General features: G+C 34.4%; 1 protein-coding gene across 4 annotated transcripts in view; it reads left to right on the top strand.

The window, feature by feature from the left end:
- LOC108748142 (kin of IRRE-like protein 3) overlaps window positions 1-11,027 on the top strand; it is a 73,474-nt gene that overhangs the window by 47,790 nt on the left and 14,657 nt on the right. For all 4 annotated transcript variants that reach the window (XM_018486172.1, XM_018486170.1, XM_018486173.1 and 1 more), the window contains one exon: window positions 542-752. In XM_018486172.1, coding sequence (XP_018341674.1) covers window positions 542-752 — 211 coding nt within the window. The remainder of the gene's footprint in view (window positions 1-541; window positions 753-11,027) is intronic.

The following is an 11,027-nucleotide window of genomic DNA, read 5'->3' on the forward strand; positions in this document are numbered from 1 at the left end:
ACATTTTCGAGGATGCTTAAATAACTTTAAACATTTGTTTAAGGTTACCTTTTTATTGTTTGATCAAAATAATAATTTTGCAGCTCCATAAAAATAAAGCAAATAAGTAGCATTTACCTATAGAACTTCCGCGGTTATTAATGTGGAAATAATATATTTATACGGAAATAAGTTTTATTTCACAAACAATTGGAACCTACTTATCAACAAAGTTAACAGCAAACGTTTGACTTTGGAGTCTAGATTTGAATACTCTTCAATGCAGAAGTTAAGTACAAACTTGTATACGTTCTAATTGTATGCAAATTATATCTTATCGCCTTATAAATATATTATATATAAGTACTAATAACCGTGGAGATTCATATAGACAATTTACATATAATTTCTTATACAACATTTTAAAACAAAAATTAACTCAATTTTGCTCCCTAACTACGCTTAAGTCCTATTTACCCTTTACATTTTTTCCTTAAAAATAGTTTCTTTGAATATTAATTATAATATACAATATAAATCAATATTTGATTGTTTGCTTTAGGTTTCATGGGTGAGACATCGTGACATTCACTTGCTGACAGTCGGCACTTACACTTACACGAGTGATCAACGTTTCGAGGCGATGCACAAACTCCATACAGAAGAATGGATTCTCAGAATACGATATCCACAGCGAAAGGATTCTGGTATCTACGAGTGCCAAATATCCACGACTCCACCCATCGGTCATCCTGTTCGTCTGACTATAGTTGGTGAGTCGTAATTGCTGCATAGTCATAACGAGCGATAATTCTAGCTTTAATAGAGATGCATGAGAATTTGCATCGTAATTCAGCCGCTACCCGTTCTAGCCTGGTAAATACAGCGATTCATTCATTGCTAGAATACATTTTGAATTATGTTTCGTTTACATAAAGTTGCCAGTCGTATTAAATATTCTTTTAATCATTTTTTCATAATGAATATTAACTAGATATTGACTATACCATCAGACAATAAAATTGAATAGTAAACACACATTTCAAGAATAAAAAAGGAAGACGTTATATATTAAATTTTCAGAGATTCTTCTCCTTCACTTGCAAAAAAAAAAATCACTTTACTTTAAATGATTTATACAATCGATATTCTTGTTCTCGTCAAACGACTAAAATATCTTTAAAATGATTTAGCACAATTATACGATTAGAAATGTCTTTATATAGATTGTAACAGATTTAGAGAGAGAAAAAGATTGAAATTGATCTAGAAATTAAATTACTTAATAAATGCTTATATTATTGATAAAGATTTACCGCGAATAGTCCAAATGTCACAATTCAATCGGAAATTCATGTTCAGTTCTACGTAAAACGTAGTTAAGTTCTTCTGATTTATCACGATTTATCGAATACATCATGACGATCGCCACAAGTTTGCCCAACGACATTTGAATAATTTAAGGTTATACATAAGTTGGGAAAAACTCAAAGAAAAAAAACGTGGAATATTCTCATAACTTTTCTCTTAAAACTTCGCTGGTCATTTTAAGTATTGAGTAGAGGTAAGAAACCCTTTGCAAAAGTTACAAGCTAGTGGGCCTCGTGGGAATTGCCAGACGATCGAAAGAATCATAAATCAATGCGAATAAGTTACTTCGAGAAAATATTATTAGCGACGCGTGTAGCAGACGAACATTGTCTTCAAGTTTATAAGATCGAGAAATTGCACATACGTGACATAAAAAAACATTTTTGCAATTTGCAAAAAAATTAATGTAAGTTCAAAGACATACATGAAACATTTCTTTATTTATTAAAGTATGCAAAAGAAACGTAATTATACAAATTAATTTCTTGAATAAAATCTTTAGAAAACTTAAAAATACTAAAATTTATATTGTTTAAACAATTTAACAACAGCTTTATTTTATATCCTTTACTTAAAATGTATACGTTAGTAAAGAAGTACCACCATTGATTGACGAACCAACGAAGAAACGAAATCAAGATTCGCGTCTCACACAAACAAATCAAACAACGAATATTTCCTCTGTGACATCTATATCTTCTCGATAGGTAGTGACAAATCTTTCGAAATTTTCGGTCAACAGAATCCTTTCTTCGATTCATCAAATCCCGAGTTAGAGAAAGCTTATCGCAATTGATCTTCGAGGGTTAATATTGTTAGAGACGGGTAGGCATTCCACGAACACGAATTACGAATGTGGCCAATTATCGCGAAGTTAATAAAGCCTTTTCTTGAAGAAAAGGGAGGCCTAAGAAAGAAAAATCGACATCTACTCTACCAAGCTTATTTTTTCTTGTTTTTGTACCATCCATCACACTGTCCCATTTTCTTCGTCTTCTAGTTTCTTCTCTCTTTCTCTACCAGTTCAGATCTGTCTTTTTTTTTGTTTCATTAAATTCCATACGTCTCTCAATCTTTCTCTGATAGAAAATGTTTCTAATTTTTTCCGATCTCTCTTCGGTGGTATTTCATCATTTAATGATAATGCTGGCTTCACTCATAATCAGAACATCGAAATTAAAACTACAAAAACATATAATATTTTTGCTTCTATTTTAGCAATATTGATTTAAATGATTCCCGGATAAACTGAAATTATTTTGTAAAATTTCTCATTTTTGCCTACATTAAAAGGAAAATTTTTCGAACTTCCTTTTTGAAAGGATATGAATTTTGCAATTTTCATCATCGTTTCCATTAGTTTGAAAGAAAGGTGCTTAAAGATAATTTCAGAATAGTCAGAGGTGAATGATTGCCCAATTACCTACACTTGTTCTCACTGCGTAAATGTTGCATAGGTGTTGGGTGCGCAGAATAGGTAATATATAATAGCGACAGGATAATCTAAAGCAACCCTATAAATTACGTCCAAGCAATTGATCGACGTGACGGTAAAGCTCCCTCTCCATCTTCGTCCATTTAATAAAGACGCCGAAGGTAACGCGAAGCGGATTGAAAAACAATAGTCGACCTTTCAACGGCATTCTTGGCACGCGATGCCCGTGAAATTGTGGCGACAAATTGAGCCTTCTCAGGAGCGAAAGATTCTTCTTCAGTATTGCGCCCTTTCATCGTTTCGCTTTCTACCGCGATCCACATCGATTGCCTGAAAAGAGACCCGATCTCGTCCTCCATTTTCATGAAACTTCTTTTAAACACTTATTCGTCTTTCTTTCCCTCTCCGTTTCCGGACCGCGTCATTGCTTCCCGCTACTGCGATTCATGCTTACATCGTTTGACTCGAAGATTCGATTTTCAAATAGTTCGACATTTATCGTAAGAAGTGACGTGTAAAGATCGTTGAGATCTGCGAACGTGACGCGGAAAATTCTAGGAGATTTCAAAGCAATACTTACATCTAATATTATACGATCGAAATCGTGTTATTTCTCATAAAAGAAGAATTGTAGTCCCGCGAATTTAATTAATTAATTTATAAAGATATTATTCTGTTATTATTACAAAACTTTTTCTTCACTTTACTATAAAAAAAAAAAATAAAAAGAGAATATTTTATCATTCTGTTTAAAACATTATTTCCTTTAAAATTGTTTTTAAAAACCTATTGAAAATCGATATTTAAAATTTAAACGATACTGCTTTTTCGATTGGGAATACTAGTTCCTTTTAATGTTTATTATTCTGTTTAAAAGGTATTATTTTCTTTAAAATTGTTTTTAAAAATGTATTGAAAATCGATATTTAAAAATTAAAACAATACTGCTTTTTTATTAGTAAAATATTTTATAATGTCAACAATATTAAGAATCTTTTATTTTAAACCGTATATGTGAGAAACACTCATATACCATATGTAGTCTTTTAGGACGCTCGTACGGAATACAAGAGATCCGGATTCAAGTCCCGGCCGAAGTGTTATTTGTCGCAATAAATTTATTAACAGTTTTAATATATTAACATCTTTATAATATCGTACGATGCTTGATGGTAGCATTAAATTAATAAATTACTTGTCAATTTAATTCACGATTACTAGAGTAGTTTTAATTTTATAGTCCGAAAATAACAATTCGGCGCGCAGTCTAAAAGACTATATGGTATATATGCAAGTACATATATAGTGTATATTAGTAATTCAAGATTGAATTATTTAAAGCAATGAAAATCCAGCTTTGACCGTATAATAGGCGTTTATAATATCATTTCCAAATCCCTATTTTCTGAAATCGCTTTAATCATACCAGGGGCAACACTTACTTTGAGTAATACATCTCTTTAACTATCGACGTCATTTCTGTTATTGCTCACTTGACGATTGGTACGCTGGAGAAGCTTCGTCATCTGCCTATATAGAAATAGAAAATGATTCATTACGAATGCAAGCATTATACCATTTGCTGACGTTGTGAACAAAAAGTTGTCGCGGCTACCTTTTTTCGTGGTAATATTTCTTTTATCTCGAGTTCGTTCGCGTTGGTCCTCTTTATTCTTTTCTATCTACCACTTTATTTCATCTAGGAAGGCAATAAAGGACGTGAAAGTTTTATCTTTTCATTTGCTTCTTTGCCTTTCTTTATCTCTCTCTTTTTTCTTCCAGATCTGCCGACGTTTGATAACCAAACACTGCAGACACCCCAAAACGAAGTACCACTAGCTAGAAGCAGCTCTCTCTCTCTCTCTCTCTCTCTCTCTCTCTCATTAAAACAGTTTAAATAATTCGTCAAAACGATAAATGAGTTTACATCCGGATCTGTCTGGTTCTCATTAAGTCGTTGTCAAGTATTGAATCAAACGGATCGCGATGTTCATTTCACGAAAGAGCCAAAGAGGAGAAATGAGTATCGCTCTGTTCGCAATTTGTTCTCGTTATCTCGATTGAATGGTCGTCAACTTACGAGTGCTGCCGACAGACCAATAAATCATTTGCATCGAAAACCACCGCGACGTTTGTCTATGGTCGACACATTTGGGCCAGTAACGCGATCGTTTCCATCCTCTTTCACATTGGTGTTCTCAATCGTTTATAGTCGATTGAGAAATTCGTATCGTATGATTTGAGTTATGATCTATTACTTGTAAAATGTAATATTAATGTAAAGTTTTGTGTGTGTGTGTGTGTGTGTGTGTGTGTGTGTGTAAGGTTTTATAATTAAATTTATTCTACGTATATTTTTTTTCCAGCCACAGCATTTTTACAAAAGTCACTCATTGTATTGTAAAGTTTTGCGTTTAATTTTCTCCCATAGTGGAGTCTGAATTTAATTAAAGATACTGTTTTTTGCAATGAAAGAGTTCAACTGCCGCGTAATTTTTAATTCCCGTTTGCTCTAGAAATAAAAATAACTCAAATGAATAGACAAAGAATACGTGAGAAGAAATGCGAGACGAAATCAATTGCGGAAACGAAATAACGTTGAGAGATACTCCTTAAAATTCTCACAATTTCAAAAGCAAAATTTCAAAAATTTCACAAAACAGCTCTCCGCAAACAATATATCGGACATTGTCCCCAATTTCGAGTGTTATCAAAGTTTCGACGTTGTGTCCTTCCTCTCTCGGCACCGGTAAAGCAATATAGCCTTTTCACCCGTGAATCAATTTCGCAGCCGTCACGTACTCGGTCAAGTCGTTTCTCATTGACGTTAGCGGTAGTAAAAGAAAAAGAAATTTCTCGAAAGGAAGTGAAGGAAAAGGAGCATCGCGAAACGGGTGGGCAGTTCGTAGTTTTCGTTTGTCGCAAACGTGCGTGGAAAGTTAAACTATGCACATGCAGCATAACGAATTTACGTTATCTCTAGTGTACAGAAGTTCTTAACCATTACCGAATAGCCCGGCTAGCCGGGACATTAGGCAGCTAATTAGCGTTCACTAATTAGTTCTCGCACGGATGCCTAAATTAATGTTTCATCGGCCGAAGCCGCGCACTTAATAAGTGCACGACATGATATCACATAAAAATAGAAATAACAGGTTATTATATTATTATATATGTTTCAACCGGTGTGTCGCAGCGCACTAGTGGTAGCAAAGGGTTTTCAAGTGTGCTAAGTTTTTAAGGAAATTGTAGAGAAGGTAATAAGAAGCGACAAAATTTAGAAATAAATAAAAAAAAAGCGAGTGAGGCGCGAAGTAAAAAGGTTTTTAAAATGTTTTAAAAATTATGGAAACTATTTAAATTTTGTATATTTTGTTTACTCTCATTTTAATCAAAGTAATATATCGCTATAAAATTACTTTTAATTAAAAAATAAGAAAAAATAAAAGCTTTCAAACACTTTACTTTTTATATACGTCTATACATCTGAATGTCATGTTATAGCTGTATCTGAAAAGCCTTGCATTAAAACATATGCTTCTAATGATGTACCTTAAGAAATTTAGCTCGTTTAATGTATTGCTCGTTTAATGTAAATTGAAAACATAGACGCTCAAAAAATTAATTAAGTTATTCAGAAAAAGGAAAAAACTACTTTTTAACTGAAAATTATTGACTAATTAAATAATAATGGCAAAGAATATGCTCTTAAGGAGCCTCCAAACGATTTATAGCCAATGTACGCCAGATTGTCAAATGTTACACACATACAAACACACGACATGTATAATTATCCATAAATGTAGATCAATTTAGTGAATGCAAAGTTGGCTTATATTAGCCAAATCGTCCGGACGAAAGGTTTTTCACCTTTAGAAAGATGATCAAATCATTTTCATTTGTGTTTCACAATCCTTAAAAAATCATCCTTTTTGAATTGTGATGACTTTGATATCCTATAAAAATAATAACAAGTTTGAAATAATTCATCAAAAGTGACATAATTCTAAGTATCATCAACATTTATGTTTACCTTGAATAGCTAAAATGACTGAGAGAGAGAGAGAGAGAGAGAGAGAGAGAGAGAGAATTTAAAATAAAACAATTTCTTCTTCAAACTTCAATCATTAAAACTCTTAACTCTAAATGTTATTTGCAGAAAACACTGTTTTATTTATAAAAACGACACAACTTAATATGTATCATTCTTGTAGAAGGTATTATCTGTAAAAGAAAGTATCTTCTTGAAAACTTTAAGAACAACATTATTGTTATTTGCACGGATTGTGAAGTTAAGTTTGTTTACTTTTGATGATTAATAGGGTAATCTTCAACTAACTCATTCATAATAATAACTCGAAAATCACATTTTGTGAATTGTGTTACATTTAAATAAGAGAACGATATCATCATTATTTGCATGCACATTTTTGTATAATATAAGTTTAATATAATATAAGCTCCAATTGATAAAAAGTATAATATAATATCTATAGCATTATAAATTAATCATAAAAAAATGTCGAATGTATATATAAAAATAATAAATGTGCAGTGTCTAAATTAATTAAGGGTAGTTATATTTTTTACGCGGAATTTGGAATATTCGTCGAGTACGCTCGTTACGTTGCCGCGGTAAAAAATTAAGCATATTAAACTCATTATCGTCGTAATCCCAGCAAGTGGTATTAATAACTATAACGCGCAGTAATAATCGGGTATATTTCTTTACTACTAAATTTCCATCGTACAACCATTAGGTTTCTCGGACGGTGAGAAACCTGTCGTCGTGCGTTCGTGCATTTATTACGAGGTAAGTGCTAGAAATTGCGGCGTGAGTGCGCGTAGGTTCTTTGAAAATTAAAGAGGCACCCACGAATCCATTAAACGTAAATTTATCCGCCACGTCCATTAAGAAATACGATTACCAAGATCATGGTAAAGCGCTGCCGTGTGAAACTCGTTACAGAAGTAAACGCAGTTATCCTCGTGTCGTGCCGCAGCAGATTTGCATTTTTGGCGAATGGTACGCGAGGATGTAGAAAATTTGTTAAAATGATCAAACTACCATCGCGTTGGGAAGCTGTGTAAGATCCATTAATTGGAATTACGTGTAGTAATAAACGCGCGTAATTTATCTGGCTTAAACGAGCACTCGTACGAAAGTCTTGTCAAGTATTCAATTTGATAAGCGAGCACTCGCTTCAGTTTATGTGCGTCTCAGAAACTTTGTTCCGCTACCCAACGAATTAATGCCGTCCACGCAGGTCGGCAATGCAAATATGGCCAGTGGCTTGCTTGTGATGTAGTGTGTTCAATTTGTCAGAGATTTTGGGATGTTCCGACGTTCGCGTAGCTGTCCGTGGGTCAAACTACTGTTAGAAATCCTTCGTGCATACAGGGTGAAACCTTGTGCAAATCATACGACAGGATTAGGAAGTGAAATACACGAGTGGATGGTTCCTAGAGAAAACTGGATCAAGATAATCCTACGGAGATCTGTACTCGAACAGTAAATGCACCGAGAAAACGGATGGCGATCGCAAGTGTATCGGGGAAGTGCCTGTTTTCGGAGACGTAGATACCTTGAAATTCCGGACGAGAGACGTTCCCAAAATTTAATAGAGATAACGTTGAGTAATGCGGAGACGCTAGTGCGGCTAGTGCAATACAATGATGCAGTACTTCTTGTTGAATTCTAGATCGGTTATTGTTTGTTAACTCTTGAATGCCACACTATGGAAACAAGCACACACACTTGAGTAATGACCAACCCAATCCAATCGCTTAAAACTTTCATTAAAATGAACAATTTTTTTTCCAGTCAATGTATCAGACCCAGTCAATGTTAAAGAACATTAATGGTACCAATTAAATGTACATCTTTATTTATCCTCTGACGACATAGGAACTTTAAAGGCACCATCGATATTTTTTGATTGTAAATTCCGATAGATAAATTTAAATCTGTAAAAAAATAAGTAACATACAATCCGACTTCTATGATGATAAAAATTTGTTATTATAGCTTTGATAAGTACATTAAAATTTTTTCAGACGTTTATATAATCTAGAAAAATAAAAAAAAATTTGCTTTGTTTCTTCCCTTGCTGACGGAAAAATTAAAATTCCAATGTTGCCGACGGAAGATTAATAAAAAAAACATTGGAAAAAAAAACCCTGATAGTCATATAAAAGTCAAAGACTTTTAAGAATTAATTAGCTTCGTACAACACGTTGTTATGTACATTAATTAAAGCAAGATGGAATTCGATATTTTGCGAAGGATTCTGTAAAAATAGTCGCGCTTGTTTTCTTTTCAATGTGGGACAGTCGTCAGCTTCGTGTCAGTTCGTTTGTTAGTTTGTTTGTCGGTACTCTCACAGTTTATTCTCGGTAAGAGATATAAATTTTGCTCGGAATGTTGTCGTACGATTTCCCATGAGATGCATATACGATTTATCTCAATTTCGTCATTTGAGACGAGCGCTTTGATTGGCGGGCGTAACGTAATTTTTGTCACGATAGTATAATTAATGTTAATTGAATTTTTGCGGTTTACGTTACTTCCACCGGTGTCAGGCTTTAACACTTTAATCCTGAACGTTATGCTCCGCACGCGGACACTCCATGCCGCGCGATTGAAAGCGCTTTAGCGTTTTGCTGTATAAGCCGCGTGATTTCGTTATACTTTCTCATAAATATTAATAAGGAGCTTGACAGGTTGCCAGGCGTGAATTTTGCGAGAGAATACGCGCATAGTTAAATACATATATACGTTACAGAAAAGGACGTTATAATGCAAAACGTCATAGTTCCGTTTCATTATCGATTAAATTCACGTTAGAGCGTGATTAACGTCGATAAATATTTTGTTCCAGCTAGAATTTCAAATGAGCAGCAGCTTGTCGCGTTAATGCATGTTTAAGCGGTAATTAATGCGCAATGAAAAATACGCTGCTTCCTGGGTTACACGCTGTGTAACGTTATAAAATATTCACTGGTAGTTTCACGGGGTTAAAAGAATCGTTATGAACCACCGCGTTGGCTCGTATCGCGCATACATCGAACACGACGTCGGTCGTATTTTGCACTCGCAAAAATAGCACAGTGCACTTAAACAACGGGCCGTAATTACAATGCCATGCTAGTAAGAGCCGAGTATTGTTATCACGATGATCCGGTCGGCCTGTACTTAATAATTACACGCCCCCTCAGCACGAGCTCGCCGAGAGTACGTCTGACCTATCGTCATTGAAATTAAAGGTTTCGCATTTTCAGCGACGCCTCGTTAATTCGTCACGATGACGGTTTCGTGCAGCATATTACCAATAAATCGTCCGACGCGAGGTACACATCCGGCTTTCGCCGAAGTCGAATCGACAACGATGGCGACGACGTATGTGATTGCAAAATAAAGGAGAGCGCCGGGGTACAATCAAAAGCCACGATTTAATTGCTTGCGCCGCGCATATCGCGGTATCGGCATCCGCGTCGCTAACCGCGACCACCTGAATATCACTCTTTTTTTCCGACTCGCAAGTTCGAAACTAATTAAAATTTGACTACTAGCGATTCCGTCGGCCGTAGTTAGTAATTTCTTCCACCGAATGTATCTGGCATTTATTCTCACTTTATTGATAAAATCCCCGTTACAGCCTCACATTTTTCGTTGCATTGTTACGCAACGTAACAATGGCCCAGTTTGTTTCACCGAGTCAATTTTGTTAACTCAGATTTCGCCTTCATCAAACAGTTAGATTCAATCACCGAGCTAGTTCTCGTAAGTTCTCACGATGTTCACTTCCAGGCTCTTTAGAGGCTACAGTTGGAGTTACCGATAATAACAGCTTTTAACGACAGGGTGAGATAGGGAGATTTCCCAATCGTTACATACATATACGTATATAGATAGAGACCAATTTCCAGGAAACATTGTTTAATCCTGTTCTACGTCTCGAACTATATATACATTCAAATGTAGATACGGTAAGAATATTACGATACGTAGGGTTGAGAAAACAAGCGCAAATATTCACATTATAATAGTTAACTGTGTTGTTACTAAACAATAAATATAAATGATCGATACTTACGAGAAAGCCAAATTTATTTCTAAAATTACAGACAAAATAATTAATTAGGTTTTTTTTACAACGCTAAATTGTATTTTATATATATAAATTACAGTTAATTCAATAAACATTATATTTCAAGGATAAAGATTAAAAATTATAGAACT

This window comes from Trachymyrmex septentrionalis, unplaced genomic scaffold (assembly GCF_001594115.1).
Source record: "Trachymyrmex septentrionalis isolate Tsep2-gDNA-1 unplaced genomic scaffold, Tsep1.0 scaffold211, whole genome shotgun sequence".
NCBI lineage: Eukaryota > Metazoa > Arthropoda > Insecta > Hymenoptera > Formicidae > Trachymyrmex > Trachymyrmex septentrionalis.